Here is a 21427-nt window from a genome sequence, read left to right as displayed (position 1 = left end):
GGGAATTCTAAGGGAGAGGAACTGCTAAATAGGATCACTCCTCTCTCCTGGCCCCTACGTAAAGGGAGCTATTGAAGTGACCACATATGAAAGGTATATTCACCATGCACGGATATCTATATTTGAAGTGCCTGGTGACATTTTCAAGGTCTGCATTAAAAACCCTGCTTGGAGCAATTCCCTCTGTACAAACACTCTATCATATTTTATAGTGTGCGAGTCCGAGGAAGGTAGTGGTTCGATAAGTGGATATTTACTGTTGATAGCTGTGTTCCTTGGTATCCTTGTCCCATATAGCGTCAGCTGGGTTCCTTGGTGTTCCCCTGTCTAGTTGTGCCAACAACCATTCTATTTGGTTTGTATTTGTTATTTTATGCACTTTGAGAAAAGTGCTTTACAAATGTAATTAATTATTATTATATTCATGTGTTTCTGTGCTTGTGAGTGAGAAATGGTACTGAAAGACAGAAAAGGCTTTCATCCAAAAGGACAACAGTATTGATTACAACAGTCCTAGGATGCTCCGTGGTGGCTTACACATCAGTTTTTACCTGTGGCTTCCATTGACATTCTACTCCGAGGAAGTGGCAAAAGCATGTTGATTATCCCCAAGGGGGAGGCAAGGACATGCCCTTGACATAGCGGACCAACGCATCCATCAAACCAACACGTCTGTCCTCTGTTCACCTGTGTTGTTGAATGCTCATGGACAACCAGAAAATGATAAAGCCTGCCATGAAGAAATGGAACAAACACACAGACCATATCCTTTTCTCCAGTGCCTGGTTGGGCCAAATTCCCTTTCTTAGACACAAAAACATGCCTCGCCACAGAAGTCATCGAAGTCGACTGATGTCACCTGTTGGGAATGACGCGGCATCGTCAAGTGACTCCCGGTCGAGTGAGTGAATAAATATTGAATATTCTCATTTGAAGCCATCGTTCCGATGGAAAATTAGTTTATTGATTAGACCGTTAGAGGGCTCTGTGGTTCCGCCTTTACCTATGATGCCCATCAGGAGAAAACCTGGGGGCCACCTCACCAAGATCAATCATCAGGAGAAAACCTGGGGGCCACCTCGCCAAGATCAATCATGCTACTCTCACAGAGAGTGCAAGAGAGCGAGAGCGGCGTTTGTAAAAGTCCTCACGTTCCCGGGGATTAAGTGCGTAATGACAGTTAGCTTATGAATCCTGGTTGCTTGTCAAGAGGAAGGTCCGCGGGGTCGTCTTACAGGGGCATCCGTGAGATTCCACTTTATCGGAATCCATTAGAGCCCCACCACCCCTCAATCTTCCCCCATTTCCCTGAGTAAAGAGACCCTGACGATAAATGTTCCCTTCAGGAGGTGGGGATGAAGCAGGTGGGAGCATGATGGAGCGTAGTGGGGGTGATGTGCCAGAAAGCACAGGGCCTATTTTGTGTCAGTCATGGATTGCAGATATAGAAAAGCCTCTTAAACTGACACAAAAGCACAATTTTTTCCACAAAATGAGACAATACCTTCTCATGTTATACAGAGCCATAATTCAAATAAATTGATACATTATTGCTGTAATGGTTGTTAAAGTAAATTACAGCAGTCTCCATTTCTGTAACTTTTCCTGTTGCAGTCTCTCCCCCTTGGGTTGTGTTTGCTGTGAAGAAACCGAGAGACAGACCCTCGCTGTTGACTACAAAATCCAATCTTTTTGACATTTGCCTATTGCCCTCAGATTTCCTTTTCAAAAATCTACTTAAGCTGTCAGAGGCGAGTATGCAGGGTTTAAGCGAATGTGTCAACCCACTATATTCGTTCTCATGTCCAGAAACCCTTCAACTCTCTGAGGCAATGTGCCTCACCTTCCCCCATTTCCAATGTTTCTTTTCATGTATTTATGTCTGGAAAAGGGGGTCATCATCAAACTTGATTTGAGACAACAGGAATCGAGCTCTCGTCCGTAACTTGTCATAGTGAGGACAGTGTTTTAATATGGGCATTCTGGGCCACCTTGGATTAACTCTGCAGTGGGCATGTGGAAGAGTATACACGTAATTTCAGAATCATAATGACAAGCTCCATCAGAGGGGAAAAATAGCCCCTTCAAAATCTGATTGTATGGAGATTGTATGCAACTATCCCCCAAGTAATGAGGAGATCCCACTCCCTTTCAGTCTGATTGGTTTACGTGCTGGTTTTTGACAATAGGTCTGTCCGTATGCATCGATTCATCAAGTGTCCACAACCTCCTACCTTTAACCTTCCATGAACATAGACATCTAAAAGGCACAGATCACACCCCCACACACCCCCGCCCGCCCATGGGAGCACAGCAAACAAGAGTTGATTAGGAATGCCTCGCCTCAGACAAAGGACAGTAAGCTGAAGTTGCTGGTCTGAATTCATTGTCATTAGCAGTGAACGGCAAGTCCTTTTTAAACTCATTAGTTGATAAAACACCCTCTGATTTCCCATTAAAAAAAACAATCCTCCCTTGCTGGCAATGCCCTCTTTCTTTCTACGTCTCCACACGTCCATAGCCACACTGGGGACAGGAAAATGAACGGGAGCTTTCATACGTTTCACTAAAGGATTCTGGCAGTGATGCTTCTAATAGAAAAAAGTATAGGGGTGATGCATGTTTCTGCTAGTGACAATTCATGCCCCGGGGAAAAGCCTTCAAAAACTGTTGATGTTCACTGATGTTCTATTTGCTGGGAGGCAAAGTTGTAAAATTTCATGAAATAGTGGCAACACTTTTTGCACTTGCCTAATGGAATTTGGCCCACTGTTGGTGGACTCTAATTAAGTAATTCTACCTGAGAGGGTGTAGTATATGACGAATTGACCACGGCTAAGGGGCTGGTTTTAGGATTACAGCCCTTTGCTATGGTATATTGCCCATATACCACAAACCCCAGAGGTGCCTTATTGCTATTTTAAACTGCTTACCAATGCAATTAGAACAGTAAAAATGAATTTTTTGTCATACCTGTGGTATTGTCTGATATACTGTACCATGGCTTTCAGCAAAATCAGCATTCAGGACTCCAACCACCCAGTTTATATTGGAAACTAATGGAAGACTATAACAGAAAGCAATTGTCTATGATGCTGTAAATCTGTTGGGGAATTTCCTGACTGTTTTAAAAGTCAGTCTTGAATCTTCTGTGTATTACAGCTCTGCATTTCTGTGATGCGAGCAATTTCGATCTTCCGCCAACAATACATTTAGCGACAGAGGAGCAAAAGCAATTGCGATTTCCTGGCAGAATATCCCATTTATTCAAATGTTAGACAAAAGGAAATACACATTTGTGAGGTGTGCAATCGATGAACAACTCTGTTTATCTACAGTTTATACATTTGTGTGTGATACATATATAATCTCGTCATATGTAGTTAAAACAACATATCCCCACCCCATTAAATATCCAGAATATCAAAGACCCCAATCCCTCCCTCATTTGTTTGGCAATCTAAAGTTGTAAAAAAGCCTTTTTTTATTGTTATTTTTTAAAAACATTCATTCAAAGATGCATTGAGTGTTAAAATTCAAGTCAGCATTATCCATCCAGCTACAATCAATATTCACTTTGGAATATGGCTAAAGGCAAAGACCACGACTTCAGAGTTCAGGCAGAAGTTCAAAGACTAGCATTGTTATGTCTCTAGTCTAGCGTCTGTAGCATCTGTTGTAATCCAGTCAAAACAAGAGGAGTAAGATAAAAGAGAACGCAAAAAACAAACTGCAATCTAACACCAGTTTGAATCCATATCTTCACTTCGTTCTCTGCTCACATGGTCTCGCTCTGAGATTCTGAAGACCTACCTGAGCAGAGTTTTTAGGATCAATGGTTATGAAGCATATGCCTCAAACACTTAATCCTCCTTTTTTAATGTATATCTTGCAGGCAGTTTTGGTTGAAAGAAGAAAAACTGAAATGTAGCATGAAACAATGAGGAAGTTGTGGGGATTAGAGCAGAGAGCGTATTACAAGTTTGCATGGATGTCTTCGTGTCGCAGCACTTTGTAGGTGATCCAGTAGAAAATGTTGAAGAAGAGGAAGCTCAGAGGGAAGACGGCCCTGGATATCGTGTCGATGCGCTTGGCCCGGTCCACGAAGCGCTTGCGGACCGCTTCGCCATCATAAACAGTGGACACCGCTGGGGGTGGCGGGGTGAAGACCGTTGCCCCCTCCACAGTTGTTCCGTCCTTGGTCTGTAGGCAGTGACCCAGTCCGTAGCCGCGGAAGTAAAACCCACGGCTGTCTCTCGCCAGTTCTTCTTCCTGGGGAATCAAAAGGAAAACACAGATTGGCTTCACACTGTCAACTGGCATTAGCTCATATTTCTTCCCAGTGGATAATTCTCAGATGCAGGCATTTGGGGTTTATCGTAGCAAAAGGGCTATAGGGTGAGGGCACGACATAAATAAAAACATCAAGCATGCCTGAAAATATAACTTAAAGGGAGATGTATTTCCAGTCTAAAGTGTTGTACTTTTGCCTCGTGTGATGGATTCTTTATGAGAGATGGTGTTTATGAAAGGGCTTTACAAATACATTTGATTGATTGATTGATTAATTAATCAAGCCAGCGACCTAAGATCACTTTTGTTCAATCATCTGCCTTTCCGGAGTGTCTCTACACAGAGGGAGGGTAGAAGGAGAGGAACATCATCATTAAAGCGAAGGGGAAATTTTTATTATCAGTATAACAAAAATTACCTCCATTTCTCTTTGTAGGCTAAGGACACCTTTTCCCCTAAATTTCTGAAATAATGATCTCTCAAGGTGCCTGAGTGAAAAGTCAGGGTCCGACAAAAAACTCACAATGGGCATTACCATGTGATGGATGGCACCCTTTCCACGCAGAGTGAGACGCCCTGTTCCCTTTCTTTGTGGAGAATATTAATAGACATGTAGCTTAACGCTGACAGTCCTTTGACACCTTGAGAGATGCCATTTGGCAGAGGGAAAGTGGAGATGTAGGATCTAAATTGGGTGATTAATAGTCAGTATGACGGCAGTGAGTCAATTGACCCCCCCCTCGAGTGTCTCTCTCCCTGACCCTTGATGCCCTTAGTGAAGGGCAGTTACCAATATGTCCCCATTTATAGCCCAACTTCAGCTCCGCCATGTTCCTTTCTTCAATAATGAGCATTGGCTTCCCTCTCCGACTTGCCTGCCTTGTTCCTGGGCTGTAAGTGAACTTGGTAGAAATTAACCATTTATCTGTTGCACAATGACAAATTACACCTTACAACAGAAGGATGAGGAGATCTTCTTGCACTTAATTATCTCTCCTACTTCCACCTAAACTACAGTACATCATGTGCTGAGGTCTAATGATGCGTTTCACTAAAGATAATAGGTACTCATCGTCGTTGGCCCGTGCTCTTGGCCCCAGTCAGGTAGCTTCGGTACACACTTTGTGATTTGTTGAAGAGGAGTGCCGTTCTCACCACTGGGATCAACAGCATGCAGTGTCCTGACTCTGCAGAGCAGGGGCGGACAAGGACCAGAAATTGGCCAGAGCATTTCTGACACACCGGCCCTGGGTTGGTCCATTTTGGGCCAGCGTCTGGTTAATTGGACAGCAGTCAATTAGCCAAATGGTGATCATTCTGAGCAAAAATCATAACATTTGCATGCCCATGGGCTGCGCCCGCATTGCGTCCTAAAGATGGACCAGCCCACCGGGCATTTGCACGAACTGCCCTATTGCCAGTCTGTTTCTGCTACAGAGTGTAAACTGAGTGCATGTGGAAAAGTTTGTGTTAAAAATAGAGTTGCACTTCTGGTGACTTTCCTTTTACCCGACTGCTAGAAATTCACACCAACGTTTTACATTATCGACTTTGGCTTGGGGGTCAGAGCAGCAAGTAGTTGTCGCCACTTTGAAATCAAACAGGTAAGTATATTTCAAGGGGTATGTATACTTTCTGAAGGCACTGTGAAACCCCCCCCCCCACCCCCACCCCCACAAAGTGATGACAGACGAGGGAGAGAACACACCTGGAGCCGCAGACATAGAAAGACTTCGGACTTCAAATCAATGTTTATAATTAGGACGGAGTGAAGGTCAGGAGCCAAACCAGGGGAAGGAGAGTGAGAAGGAGCTTGTTTTAGGGCGACACATGGTGGAGCAGAACACATTCAGTTTGGGGATCAGAAGTGGCGGAAGACATTCGGTTTGGGGTCAGAGGTGACACTGGTTGGTTTTACCCTGGCACAGGCGCTGCAGTGCTGATTCAGGTTCCCGTGGTAGCTGGTGCTGGTTGTGCTGTTGCTAGGCAGGTCGTTCACTTTCCTCAGTGACTCTACACTCCCCGGTTGATTGGCCAAGGCCATGGCCTCCGTAGGGAAAGGAGCAAGTACACAGATTGGAATAATGCCATTTGAAACCATGCTATTCTCTCAATACCAGTCAGAAACCAGTTGCACATTGAACTGTGTACTTATTTGCTCAGCTTTTATTATATTACAAGGGTCCCGAGAGAAAGATTCGCTAAGTTCCTCAAACTTAATTCCACAGAAATGCTAATCTGCTTTTTGCTGAGTGCAGGGAGTCTTCTCTGCTTCATTCCAAATTCAGCTAAAGCACTAGCTTTGAGCCAAAACGTGTGATAAATGAAGTGGACATAAAATGTATCAAACATGGTGATGTGGAACTAAACGGAAAACAAGCTATGCTATTTAGTCTTTAAGTCAGAAGTGCTCAAGGAAAACGTTGAAAGTACAATTCATCATCCATAGCTGTTACCAAAGGAATTACTGTGGCTCAGGAGGCTGAGGAAAATATCCTTAAGGAACTAGAGTAGGCTCGGCAAACACCCTACAATTGTTGGCTCGGCAAACACCCTACAATTGTTGGCTCGGCAAACACCCTACAATTGTTGGCTCGGCAAACACCCTACAATATAACACATTTTATTCCTGTATGATGTAAGCTGTAGTGTATACAGTAGAGGTACATGGGTGCTTGGGACTCAGGGTCTAACTGCTCTCTCTGGTTTTTCAAAGCTGAAGACCATGGAGGTACAATAGGTATTGATGAACCCTGGTCAGTCGGTGGCAGTAGATAGGTGTGCTCCATCAGACCAAGGCTTTGCTTCAATACCACCCGAGATGGATAATTCAGAAGCCAAATTTCTCGACGGGAGTAATTGCCCAACTGATGTGGAGAGGAGGAGTCATAGGGAAGTAGGGGTGCTAATGCACCCCCTGAAAAATAGGAATTAAAAAACAATATTAATATTTCCTCACAAAAGTAATGTACTGGCCCTTTACTAGTCCTGTGTTAGCGGACCGATATAGCCGCTATGGGAGGAGTTACTTCTTGCTCTCATGGACAATCATTTTCTCCCCTGTTATTGATTTGGGTCCAGTAGACGGTCCATTAAATCTGTGGGATTTGTCTGCCCTGGACAGTGGAAGCTTTACTACAAGTCTGGGAAAGCAGCCCAGCCATTTTGGAGCACAGCTTAATGTAATTCTTTCGGACTCTTGTCTCTGCTCTTGAGATTTAATTCTGTTTCGCTAAAGGGTCTTCCATTTGATCATATGCTCTCAGTAGCACTACCGCTCTACACTCTCTACAAGTGGGTACATGGTGGATTGGTTGTTTGCCTGGAAAGTAATACTTCAGATCAGCAATTTAAGTCGTAAGCTCTCGTTCATCCTTTAAAAACCCCTGTATTACTTTCCCAGAGTTCCAGTGATGTGAGGCTGGAAAACAGCCTGTTAACTCAGCAGGGGAATGGTGTGCCGGGGGGAGCAGGGAGCACACAAATCTCTATGCAAGTTAGTGCTCACCATGGAAATGAGCTGAGCCTGAAACGAGCTGATCTTTCTCATGTAATGTGACGGCCAGCTGTAGTGTGTTGCCGTTGTCAGTCTCTGAATAAACATAGGCGCACCATAACATGGGGCATAAGTCAGTGTGATAGGAGATGACAGGTAGGTGTGTGTGTGTGGTGGTTTACACTCACTATTCTCTGCCGCCGCTGCTTCTTCCTCAGTCTGATGAACTCCTTATGTTGCCGTGAGACAAAGTTGACTGCTGCGTACTCGAGCAGTGCGGCGAACACGAACAGCAAGCACACGGCCATCCAGATGTCAATGGCCTTCACGTAGGACACCTGGAGACGCAGGGAAGGGGCACACAAGGTCGCCAGGTCATCAATAGCCAATCAATTGAGGTGTTGGTGCGCATAATGACGGAGGTGTGGCGCAAGGACTTTCAACCCATCCCTCAACCAGGCAGACTATGGAGCCATGTCCTCAGAATGGCTCAGAATTCCAATGGGAGTCAATAAGATACAGGCAGACATCATCCTTGAGAGGTCACAGTAAGACCCAGGTAAAGTCAACTCCACTCTATTCATGAACACGCCAAGGTCAAAACAGGTCAAACTCAAATTGGAAATTCAATAGTCTGCCAGCTACCTGTCTAGACATGGCCTAGTTATTGTGATATTTCCTTATCCAGTCTAACCTAGTTATTGTGATATTTTCTTAACCCGTCGAACCTAGAGGCCTAGCGTGAGGCAGCAGTTACTTATCCAGGTACTTCCACATGTGCGTCATGGCAAGCATTGCAGATGCTGGAAGTATTGGTTATGAACTGGACCGTTACATTGCGTTCTGTTGATCTGTCAGGTGACGATAACCAGGTGGAACATCAGATTGATCTTAGCTTCATACTTCGAAAATTGGCATGGTCTACTTTGAACCGGCCTACTAAAGTGACATCTGAAATAGCCAATCAGCATTGGGAGAGGAGTCATTTGATTGGACTGAAACAACTTGAAAGATTCTGATACATACCCACCAAATCTAGCGGTTCCTACAAGCTCTGCGTTGACAGCGACGCATCTGGTGTATAGTGTTTACGCGCCTTAGCACTTACTATACTCGCCGTCGATCATCCCGCTTACTTGCCTTACTTTTTAACACTACATCCCTGAGGTTGGTAGACCATTATCTCTGCTGACCTTGGGTAGAGAGGCCCGGGACCCGGAGCTCTGGGTGGTCATAGTGAGCACGGTGGTGATGCCTAGGCCCACTCTAGCCGGTGCAGCATCCATGTTGATCCAGAAGGAGACCCAGGACAGGATGACAATGAGCAGGCTGGGGATGTACATCTGGATCAGGTAATAGCCCATCTGTCTCTCCAGGTGGAACTTAACCTCGATGCAGGTGAATTTACCTGCCACAGGAAACAATAGAAATGGCAAGTATGTGTGTCAGTCTTTTTGGCATATTCAGAAGAATTTAAGTAGTTTAAATGTGTAGGTTGGAAAAGTTGCCACTGGTCCATGTTGATAAGGAAGTTGTTGCTACTCCATTGAGCACTTAATTATATTATTTTTCTCAGTTAAACTAAGTGAGTAGAAAGCACCGTCTTTATGCTCTGAACTTTTCTTAAACTTGGATTCAATCCCCAAACCTCTATACTGTCATTTATGTTTCTACCAGAAGAACAATGGAAGTGAAGTTCCACCAAGGTCCCACCTGTGTTGTAGTGCTTGGTGCAGTAGCCTAGATCCTGCTCATCTTTCAGCACAAACTGTGGGAGCGTCAGATCATCAGCCACCTGCACCGGGTTCTCGGCCAACCACTCGAAGATCAGATCATTCATGGTATACCCAACTACAGAGAACGAGACAGTGGGGGGAGGAGGGGTGGGAGACATTGAGAAACAGAAGTGCAAAGGGAAAGATATAAGGGTTGGGCGGTTTCCAGATTTTTGTATCGTCATTCTGGGATTTACAATATTACATGCTTAATACACAAGGGGGCGCCAAACAAACGCAAAAAAACGACCATTGGGAATCTGTTTCCAGAATGCTAACAAAAGTAGCACAAGTAATAGCGAATTTCCATGGAGTCTGCTAGCTAAATATGCTAACAAACACACACGAAAATAACAAATTGCAAAGAAAGACAATCCAGCTCATAAAGTTATAAATATATGTAGGAGCTACCGAATGTCACTTTTGGTGAGTTTGGACATTTACAAGTGAATGTGAATGAGACATTGCGCAAATGAACAATGTTTTGATCCATGCTTGTCTGCTCTGAAGCAGCATGTGTACACACTGTATCTGTCCGGAGTCGCTACGGTAAGAAGCCCGCCTGCTCTGCTCTGCTCTGAGAAGATGGGGAAAAAGCAGACGGAGAGGAGCAGACAGGCAGAGGAGAAAAATGCAAGGAAATCAAAAAGATAGCATTGGCAGCTGTAAAGATAACTCATCCAAAGGGCTTTGACTTATTTGACACGGCAGAAAGCTAAGACATTATGATGCCCCGTCACCTTATTAATTCAGTATCTTACTTAGATAACTAGCAACCGTTACAAAAAAAGTGCAGTAACTGCAGTCAACTGTGGTATTTTGGACACAGTAATTGCAGAATAACTGCAGTGTGCTGCAATATAATTAAGCAATAAGGCACGACGGGATGTGGTATATGGCCAATATACCACGGCTAAGGGATGTTCTTATGCACAACGCAACGCAGAGTGCCTGGATACAGCCCTTAGCCGTGATATATTGGCCATATACCACAAAACTCTGAGGTGCCTTATTGCTATTATAAACTGGTTACTAATGTAATTAGAGGAGTAAAAATAAATGTTCTCTCATACCTGTGGTATACGGTCTGATATACCATGGCTGTCAGCCAAATCAGCATTCAGGGCTCGAACCACCTAGTTTATAACTGCAGTTATACTGCACTGTAACTGCAGTTACACTGCAAAATTACTGTAGTAAAAAAAAACTTGAAAAAAAAGCAGTATTTGCAGCATACTGCACTTTAACTGCAGTTATACTGTATTGTACCTCGGTTATACTGCACTCTGACTGCAATCTTTTTTCGTAAGGGAAGTTAAACTGAATTTTTCACGCACAGAAAAAATATAATATGCATAAGAAATCTTAGTCTGCGTTTTGTGAAGGCAGATCTAAAATGCTTATTTTTGTAATTTCTGCTGGGCATCACACACATTTCGTGCTTCAGTTGCACCTCTCCACTCATGAGAATTCAAGAACGGGAATTCTATCAGCAGACAGTGCTTTGACTGATGTGTAGCTACTTATCTCTGGTCCTTTTCTTGGTATAGCCAACCTACTTTCCTCTGGTAAAATTAAAGATTAACTTCAAGAAAAACATGATAAACATTAGAAATATGATGGCCATGCATCGTTTTTGCAAAAACCTTGTGTGGCTGCCAGCCGAATAGCGTTCCACTTCTGTTCATGAAAATTAACCAATTTTCTGCCGAATGTGTTGCACTAACGTATTTCTGACGGAAATCTATAGTTGCACGTCCCTGATCACTCGATTGAAACCAAAAACATTCAATATGAAACGCAACCCGTCAATACACAGCTGGACTCACCTGCTCCGCCTTTCTCCCTTTGTGCTATTTACACGTGACTGGCTCATTTGTTCTGGGGAACTATAAGCTTCATAATGTAAAATAATATGGAATAACCTTCTTTATCTCTTAACGCATTGCACAAGTTGACTACAGGTATTTACTTAAAAAGTAGCTACAATGTATTGAAAAACTTCAGAGAAAGTTTCAAATGGTATTGATGGTATTGAAAAACCATCCCGTGGCCATTTCAAAATAACCTGGTATACGGTATACCGCCCAAGCTTAAATGATAGACATATGGAGAGAGGGATAGAGTTGAGAAAGGGAGAGATGGAGGGTTGGACAGAGATAGACCGGGGTGTAAAGAGAGAGGGTGGGAGAGGGAGAGGTGTGGGGTACACAGGGTGATGTCCCTCAGTCCAGCTGCCATTCTGTTCACATCTCCCTCCCCGCCTGTTTGTCATGATAAAGGTCATACGCCACAGCTTCCAAAGTGGCAGACCGGTTGCTTGAAGGTTGAATGCGAAGGGTGAACGTGAGGTGCATGCCTCCCCGACAGCGGGAGCTAATGGCTTAATGGATGCAGGGTTGCCCTTGCATTCGCTTACACGTGTTTGTGCCGCTGAAGACCCACAAAGCCTGTCAGTTTGGCGAGGTTACAGTGTAAGCAAACATACATCACACTCGACCAAGCACCCGTACGTAACCACTCAAGACGAGACTGTAATTGCTTTGCGCACCCCCTGCCGTAGAATACTTTACACATCTGAATAATACTACTGATGTCCATCTGGGGCCCCTGGGGCCTGAGTAACAAAGACATCAATTATTCAAGATATTATCCCCCGATCCTTACCAGCAGACTGAAAACAACGCCACCACTAAAACACACGTATTTCTCCCCTGTTGACTTCTGAGTCATTCACACAACCTTCATTAACAAGCAAGGAGAATATCAAGGTTTTCATAATGGTGATGAAATGTTTTCTGGACTGTCTGGATGTGTTTGATAAGGTTACCTACTTTATCCATTTACTTACTAGCTTAATGATACCAAATTGGGTCACAAGAACACATCATGGTTTAAAAGATTGTTTGAAATATGAAATAGCTACATGATCTGTCAGAATAAGGCAAACATTAAAAATGTAAATGTTTACTAGAACTCAAGGCATCAAGATTACAGCTAACAAACAGCACTGGAATCCTCAGACCACTCCCTCTTTCCCTTCCCCCTCCCTCTCTTTTCCCTCCTCGCTCTCTCTCAATGTGGCAGCGTTGGCAGTTGGCACAACGCGTGGCAGTTAAACCTGCAACTGTGTCCTCGCACTGTCCTCCCGGGCAGACAAGGTGATCACACCCTTGGGCGGTGTAGTAACACTTGTCAAAACAGAGCTGGCCGGTCCCTTTAGAGCCACGGAGAGGAGGGCTTCCTTTAATCAGAAAGGATTAGGACTCCTGTAATGGCCCTGTCAGGTAGTAAACCTGCTGGCTGGCACGTTCTCCGCTGTTGGACAAGATCTCTCCTCACTTGCTCTCCACACTTTAGGAGGGTTTAACTGCAGACAACGGAGGGGCCGACGACGACGACGACAGTGGTATAGGGTTACTCTGTAGGGCAATGCTGAGAATAGTGAACCTCACAGATGTAGGATTTTAATTTGATCATTCTTTTGTTGCTGAGAATTTTCCTGCAACACAGGAAATGCAGATGAGCTTCATAATTTGCATGAATTCACAGAAAACCAACATGGTTAAATTAACAGTTTAGCACTTTTCATGTAGCCTAATTGTGGCCAACTAATAGCCTTTCAAATCCTATTGCTGCAGGATTATTTTGCTGTGACAATATAGGTCAAATTAAGATCCTACATCTGTACATGCATCTGCATATTGATTCCCACAAATATATTTATTCATCTTTATCATATTTGGCATTGAAATACACTGAGTATACAAAAGACTGGCCAAGTGAATCCAGGTGAAAGCTATGATCCCTTATTGTTGTCACTTGTTAAATCCAATTCAATCAGTATAGATGAAGGGGAAGAGACAGGTTAAATAAGGATTTTTAAGCCTTGAGACAATTGAGACACAGACTGTGTATGTGTGCCATTCAGAAGGTGAAAGGGCAAGACAAAAGATTTAAGTGGCTTTGAACAGGGTACGGTAGTAGGTGCCAGGCACACCGGTTTGTGTCGTGAACTGCGACGCTGCTGGGTTTTTCCACGCTCAACGGTTTCCCATGTGTATAAAGAATGGTCCACCACCCAATGGACATCCAGCCAACTTGATACAACCATGGGAAGCATTGGAGTCAACACTTGCCAGCATCCGGCATGGACACCTAGTAGTGTCCATTACCCGACATATAGAACCCAACAGTGGAGGTTTCATAATAGCCATAAAACCTAGTGGTCAAACAGGGAAATGGTTCCAATGGAAAAACAATTGGATCCATTTCCCTGTTTGACCACTAGGTTTTATGGGTATTATGACTCATACTGTGGTACACTCTAGAGGCTGTTCTGAGGACAAAAGGGGGGAGGTGCAACTCAATATTAGGAAGGTGTTCCTAATGTTTGGTATAGTCTGTGTATATGCTCCAAGCAAGTTCCTACACTAGTAAAACTCTTCCAATTGAAACAGAGGGGCAAAGCAATAGGAATATTAACTAGACTTAAGTTATTTTGTCTGGCCTTGTGGAGGGCGCCAGGGGTGGGTCATATAATAAAAGGGAACATAAAATGAAGGTTTCATTATTGATATCCTGGAAATTGGATTTGTGGGGGGGGGGCAGATGCCATCAGTGCTGGGGGCAAGGGGGTAGCGAATTGACTTCTTTTTTTCTTGACCTTTTATCTAGGTAATAAGGAAGGACATGCTCTATCCAGGATTTATCCACTGACTCTGTTCTATTTATATTTTTTATGAAGAGATTCCTACATGTTTGATACACCGCACATTAATTTCATTACCCTTAAGGGATATCACTGTCAAAGGGGTGGCAGGTAGCCTAGTGGTTAGAGCGTTGGACTTGTAACCGAAAGGTTGCAAGATCAAATCCTCGAGCCGACAAGGTAAACATCTGTTGTTCTGCCCCTGAACAAGGCAGTTAACCCACTGTTCCTAGGCCGTCATTGAAAATAAGAATTTGTTCTTAACTGACTTGCCTAGTTAATAAAGGTAAAATAAAAAGCGTGTAATTTGTTATTGCACAGTCAGTGTCGGTGTTATTTTATGCACGCGTAACCGTCATCAGAGGATGTTTGATAAAAGCAGCAACTCAAAACCTAGCCGGTCACATTCAAGTATTGAATATAACCTCAATCAATGTCACCCCTTTGTGATGATAATATCTCAAGATTTTCACAACTTAAATTGCTCCATCTATAAGCTAATAGCCAGTGTGAAAAGGGGAGAAGGAGGAGTTGAAAAGGAAAACGAGGAAGAGGAAGGAGATAGAGGGAGACTCACAGCTTTCAAGCTGCATGGTACAGGTCTGAATATCCATGGGGAAATTCTTCAAGTCCATAGGGCAGGACAGGATGAGAGTCAGCCTGAGATAGAAGGAGAGAAGGGCAGCTTTAGGTTAAGGTAAAAGGCAAAGGAGAGCGTGAAAGAAGAGAATTATAACATACAGAGAGAAATGAAGACAGAGGCAAGGAGGACAGCTGCAAAGGTCACTAAAGGTTCTTCACAGGGCAGACATTTGATTAAAACTCACCTAATGCTTTGACGGTGGACAGTTTTACGACCTATCCCAAGATTAACTCTGTACTATACATTAGGGCATGAATTGTAAGCGTTATCAAAAAAGGCAAATTGCAAAGGATGCCGTGAGTTACAATGCCATTCGGTTACAATAGCAAACTAATTGGTAGACACATCCTTCCCTTTATTTATTGAGGCGCTGATGCATTGAGCCTTCAAGGAGCCGCAGGGAAGAGAAGTAACTATTAAGGAGTTTGAGTTAAGAGAAGCCGTGTAATTACCTGCTGTAATGCATTGCCCAGAGGACAGACGAGAGGCACCAGCGCTACGCTGCTCGCAGCAGGAGCCCCATCGCTATTGTGCTGCGATGACGTGAAATTCCAGGCTCAAAAATATCCCCCACAAATACACTGACGAATGAGCCTTCGAAGTTTCTTTGTGTCCTCGGTTTCAGAGAGGTAGCTCCTAAAATGCCTTTTGGACTACTGTGTGATTGTTAGCGAATAAATCTGCCGTTGTAACCAATATGGTATGCCTAACTGAATGTTTTTCAATTCCTTTCATGGGGTCATGAATGTTGATGAAGGAGAGATAGATCAACTCACAGCAGTGTTTGGTTTTGATTGTGGGGCTAATATATTGGTATCAAAGTTAATGTGATGAATAACTCACTAGGTCCCCCTGTGGCCACAGACAGAAGCATCTTGAATAACTCACTTGCTCCCCTTGTGGCCACAGACTGAATTGTTTCTGCTCACCTGATGCTATACAGTACACTCCCATCTTGGAAGATCCGCAGCAGTTTGTTGTCGGTGGTGACCTCGTGAAAGTTAGCCCCCTTCTCGTTAGCGAAGAAAAGGTCAGGCTTCCAGATGGAGTCCAACATGGAAGGATCCAGGTCCAAGGAGTCGTCTGGGTACTCCTGGTAAGCCAAACGGGGATCGTTCCACTTTTGCCGTAGGAACACATTGAGCCTGTAGTCCTGTGGATTGACCAATAAATTTAGTAATCGTCTCTTTCTCAATGAATCTTTCCTCGATTCCTCGCATTCTCTTTCTTCGCTGCCTCCTCAAAAACACACTGGGAAAAAGGTCAGAGGGGATGGATTTGGAACTTCTCCTGGAATGCGGTTGAGAAGGAGGCGAGGAGGTAGGAAGTCAGGAATTGTGGAAGATGAATCGAGATTGAGACATAGTAGTTCGAGACAGTGTGTCATACCTTGTCACACACTATAGGAGGCAATTAATGAAGTGATACCGTTGCCAGGTTTCAATTCTTCAATTAGCTTGTTCGGTTCATGATCGTCTGTCTCTGATGTAAAGTAGGAAGTCTGATTAAATTAATAACCTTTACTGTTGTTAATTATAGCCAAGACAATGCGACATTTTAATTAGTTCTTTGAAAAGTAGGGTGTATTTATACTTTGGAAAGTAGTGTGAATCTATGTAGTTTAGGGTTACACTAAAGGAATTAGGAGTCATGCAGGAGTAATTTACATTTTGTCCATTTGTAAAGGGGGAAATCACAGACAATAACCTAGAATACTTAGTGCAGAATGAAGTACCAGATTCTGGGTTAATCTAAGTTCTGTTCAGTGCCTGTTGAAATGACAAAAATATGCTTTGTGGGAAGCAAAATCAATGAATGACTACTTTGAAATTTGGTTAATTCCACAAAAAGTTCACGTCCTCATTTAGTCACAGGAGTTATTCAAGTGAATCATTTAAGTAAATGCTGTCTGTCTTCTCCGGCAGTTCATAACGGTCTGTCTCTGTTCCCATGAGGTACCACAAATAAACTAAGGGCAGCACAACACATTTATCACAATAAACACTAGGCCTTTACCACATCGTCCAGTGACATCACTAGTGTCCTCTGTCCACACTGACCTAACCTGGGGTCCAGCCCTCTGTGCCAAAAGAGCCTTTAACAACTACAATCTACTGACCGAGCACTTTCCCTCTTGTATTGGACAGGCTTACGGGGAGAGATTCTTTCGCACTTCTCCCCATTTCACTCTTTTTTTCCTCCAATTTTTCATTTTAATTGCAGAGCGGACAGTTCATTATCAGAACATCACTGACCCACTGGTCTCTGAAGGTTGCTCTGATAGACTCCAGGAAATAAAGGGAGAGCGGTGAGGGAATTGATCCAATACTGAGCAGGCCAAAGGGATGGAATTAACAGTATTAGCTGGAGGAGATCATTTAGATTTCTCTTCAATTCAGGGATTTTGCTCGTGTATACCTGCTCAAATATGCTCCTTTTCACAGTCATTCATGATTACAAAGCAATGAGACTGCCTCAGGGTTATCATGCTACCTGGACAATTATGGTATTTTGTATAAAGCGCATATTCATTTACATTTTTTATTTCACCTTTCTTTATACAGGTTTGTCTCTCTGAGACCCTTTCAAGATGGCAGCAGTCAGCAACACATTCAATTATTAGCTTAAAACAGTTTCTAATTCCAGGATGTTAATTCACTGTGGAAATTCAAGTTGGTCAGACTCACCATAGTAGTTTCCGTGATGGACCCAAAGCTGTTGATGAAAATATTGCAGGTGACATTCACAGGCGGACCTGAAGAAATTATAAAAAGACAATCCATCACTCCAACTGTTTGACCTGCTGTGTAAAAGTTAGTTAGAGATCATTTTGAAATCTTTGAATGACACTGAGGGTTATTGTATGTACAGGAAGTGGTGAGTGTCTTGCTGTCAACTCTCTGATGTGGCGCAAGTATGAAATAGCCACTCAGTGGCCAGTTTATTATGTACACTATCCCTAGCCGCATCCTCTGAGCATGCGCAGACCAGCTGGCTCGTGTGTTTACGGACAATTCAATCGCTCCCTATCCCAGTCTGTTGTCCCCACATCCTCGGGACTTCAGGAAACAGCAGAGGGAGCACCCCTCTATCCACATCGAAGGGACAGCAGTGGAGAAGGTGGAAAGTTTTAAGTTCCTAGGCGTACACGTCACAGACAAACTGAAATGGTCCACCCACACAGACAGTGTGGTGAAGAAGGCGCAACAGCACCTCTTCAACATCAGGAGGCTGAAGAAATTTGGCTTGTCACCCAAAACCCTGACAAACTTTTACAGATGCACAATCGAGAGCATCCTGTCGGGCTGTATCACAGCCTGGTACGGCAACTGCACTGCCCTGAACCGCAAGGCTCTCAAAAGCCTTGGTGCGGTCTGCACAACGCATCACCGGGGGCAAACTACCTGCCCTCCAGGACACCTACAGCACCCGATGTCACAGGAAGGCCAAAAAGATCATCAAGGACAATAACCACCCGAGCCACGGCCTGTTCACCCTGCTTCTGTCCAGAAGACAAGGTCAGTACAGGTGCATCAAAGCTGGGACCAAGAGACTGAAAAACAGCTTATATCTCAACGCCATCAGACTGCCTAACAGCAATCACAAACTCAGAGAGGCTGCTGCCTACATTGAGACCCAATCAATGGCCACTTTAATAAATGGATCACTAGTCACTTTATACAATGCTACTTTAAATAATTCCACTTGAATAATGTTTACATATCTTACATTACTCATATCGCATGTATTTACTGTATATTCTACCATCTATTGCACCTTGCCTATGCCGCTCGGCCATCGCTCATCCATATATTGATATGTACATATTCTCATTCACCCCTTTAGATTTGTGTGTATTAGGTAGTTGTTGGGGAATTGTTAGATATTACTGCACTGTCGGAACTAGAAGCACAAGCATTTCGCTACACTCGCATTAACATCTGCTAACCATGTGTATGTGACAAATAAAATTTGATTTGATTTACACCACTCCATTCATGAAATGGTTTGCTATAGAAAGTAGGCAGACCGGCATTGAGGCATTGAGTTACGGTTTGATTGAACGTTAGCATGGGCAAATGAGTTCACTTTCCTTGCTTTGTCTAACACTATCATGAATCTAGCAAAGAAGTTGTATTTAGTTTCATAGCACAAACGTTTGTTAGCACGTTTCTTACACTGGCTTTAGCCATGGAGGAAGCAGGCCTGCCCAGGCACGTGCAGGGGGTTGCCTAGCAACACGTGCCTCGGAGGGAGACAGTGTCTGCACAGCACAACGGATTCCCATGATTTGTGAATATGTTCAGACTGAACAGCTAGCGTGACAGCTAAAATGGCTTCGAAAAAATATGATTACAGCTATTAGGGAGAAGTATCTAACAAAATAATTACATTATGGCATTCAGTAATCAAAATATTTTCATACAATAGAAATCTGGGTACATTTATGGATAAAATTCAAACTCATTCAAACTTTAAGTAAGCAGTTCTATGCTTCCTATACATTTCTACAGGCAAGTCCTATCTAGCTTTTTATTAAAAACAGTGGCTGTCCGCTTGCATTCATTCCGTGAAGTTTCAGTGTTTTTTATGGGAGCTGTAGCCCACTTCTGAACATACTTAAGGTACCTTTGAAGTTGGGTCTGATGCGGGCGTCATAGCCAGACCTTTTCCCCATGAGCTTGTCCAGGAAGTCAGACGGGGACTGCGAGGAGGGGACTGTCCTACTAGAGGACTTTATCTCCTCCTTACAGGAGCCCGGTCTGAAGAACAAAAACAAACACATAAAGAGGGGGAGAGAGAAGCAAGAGTTAGAGAAACTTCAAATTGGCATCAGTGGAATACATAATGAGAGAAAAACAACTTTAACACGGCCGCCTCCGAAAACCCATCTTTTGTCACATGATGTTCAGTACATAGTGTTCAACAGACCCTAACTACAGTGAGGTGGCGAAAGGGGAAAGGTACATCCACATCCAACCCCTGCACTCCCTCTTTCAGTGTGTAATCCAGCCTGGCTTAGCAGCAGTGGGGCTTGACAGATTGATGGCTCAATTGAAATGCTGTGAATGTCACACCAGGGAAGGAAGGCTTTGATTCCAGCTCCAGCATGGCTCAGTCTGCCACTGACAAGCCCAACAGGCCAAGGAGAGAAAGAGAGCGATTGAGAGAGAGGGGGAGAGAGCAGTTCCGGAGCCCACGTGCCCTGGCTTGTGTGATGGATCTCTCCTGGCTGGCATGCCGCTGATTTTGCCCGATGCTTTTGATGCAATTGTTAGCGGATCAGTCACGATCCTGGCTCCCTCCTGTGAACTATGGACGGCTATCCCACCCCAGGCCCCTCCCCCAGCCTCCCTGTGTGCTGTCTGCCCTTTGTAACCTGGTGCGCTGTGTAACCTGGTGCCCAGTGTAACCTGGGCTGTGAAGAGGGTCCCTGTGTGCCGTCTGCCCAGTGTAACCTGGGTTGTGAAGAGGGTCCCTGTGTAACCTGGTGCCCAGTGTAACCTGGGCTGTGAAGAGGGTCCCTGTGTAACCTGGTGCCCAGTGTAACCTGGTGCCCAGTGTAACCTGGGCTGTGAAGAGGGTCCCTGTGTAACCTGGTGCCCAGTGTAACCTGATGCGCAGTGTAACCTGGGCTGTGAAGAGGGTCCCTGTGTAACCTGGTGCCCAGTGTAACCTGGGCTGTGAAGAGGGTCCCTGTGTAACCTGGTGCCCAGTGTAACCTGATGCCCAGTGTAACCTGGGCTGTGAAGAGGGTCCCTGTGTGACCTGGTGCCCAGTGTAACCTGGTGCCCAGTGTAACCTGGGCTGTGAAGAGGGTCCCTGTGTAACCTGGTGCCCAGTGTAACCTGGGCCGTGAAGAGGGTCCTTGTGTAACCTGGTGCCCAGTGTAACCTGGTGCCCAGTGTAACCTGGGTTGTGAAGAGGGTCCCTGTGTGACCTGGTGCCCAGTGTAACCTGGGCTGTGAAGAGGGTCCCTGTGTAACCTGGTGCCCAGTGTAACCTGGGCTGTGAAGAGGGTCCCTGTGTAACCTGGTGCCTAGTGTAACCTGGTGCCCAGTGTAACCTGGTGCCTAGTGTAACCTGGTGCCCAGTGTAACCTGGTGCCCAGTGTAACCTGGTGCCCAGTGTAACCTGGGCTGTGAAGAGGGTCCCTGTGTAACCTGGTGCCTAGTGTAACCTGGTGCCCAGTGTAACCTGGTGCCCTGTGTAGCCTGGTGCCCTGTGTAGCCTGGGTGGTGAAGGTTCCAGACATATCACAAGGTTTCTGAACTGTACTCATCTGCTGAGTCCCATACACTCTTGTTCGAACCCCGGTCTCCTACGTGCCAAGACTGTGTTAGCCTAATGAGCTAAAGCCAAGGCATTTGCTTGAGAAACGAGCACACAAGTCTTCAGGTCTCAGGCAAGGTTACTTATCCAAATAACATAGTTCAACGAACCACCACCTCCATTTCAGAAGCACTGGCGCATTTGATATGTGTATAGAGTTGGTTATGAGAAAAAGA

At 44.5% G+C, this 21427-nt stretch overlaps 1 protein-coding gene across 4 annotated transcripts in view; it reads right to left on the bottom strand.

Annotated features, from left to right (window-relative positions):
* Positions 1–3236: 3236 nt before the first annotated feature.
* glra4a (glycine receptor, alpha 4a) overlaps positions 3237–21427 on the bottom strand; it is a 74126-nt gene continuing 55935 nt past the window's right edge. The window contains exons 2-10 of one of the 4 annotated variants that reach the window (XM_071399174.1): positions 19539–19681; positions 17606–17673; positions 15848–16071; positions 14853–14935; positions 9503–9640; positions 8983–9197; positions 7978–8127; positions 6212–6340; positions 3237–4272 (exon numbers count right to left, since the gene is read on the bottom strand). In XM_071399174.1, coding sequence (XP_071255275.1) covers positions 3976–4272; positions 6212–6340; positions 7978–8127; positions 8983–9197; positions 9503–9640; positions 14853–14935; positions 15848–16071; positions 17606–17673; positions 19539–19681 — 1447 coding nt within the window. In that variant the 3' untranslated portion in view covers positions 3237–3975. The remainder of the gene's footprint in view (positions 4273–6211; positions 6341–7977; positions 8128–8982; positions 9198–9502; positions 9641–14852; positions 14936–15847; positions 16072–17605; positions 17674–19538; positions 19682–21427) is intronic. The other 3 variants (XM_071399176.1, XM_071399177.1, XM_071399178.1) reach the window with 3 other exon arrangements.

The sequence above is a fragment of the Salvelinus alpinus genome, chromosome 4 (genome assembly GCF_045679555.1).
Source record: "Salvelinus alpinus chromosome 4, SLU_Salpinus.1, whole genome shotgun sequence".
Classification (NCBI taxonomy): domain Eukaryota; kingdom Metazoa; phylum Chordata; class Actinopteri; order Salmoniformes; family Salmonidae; genus Salvelinus; species Salvelinus alpinus.
Note: the sequence above shows the minus strand (reverse complement) of the source record. Positions and strands in the feature narration are given on the sequence as shown.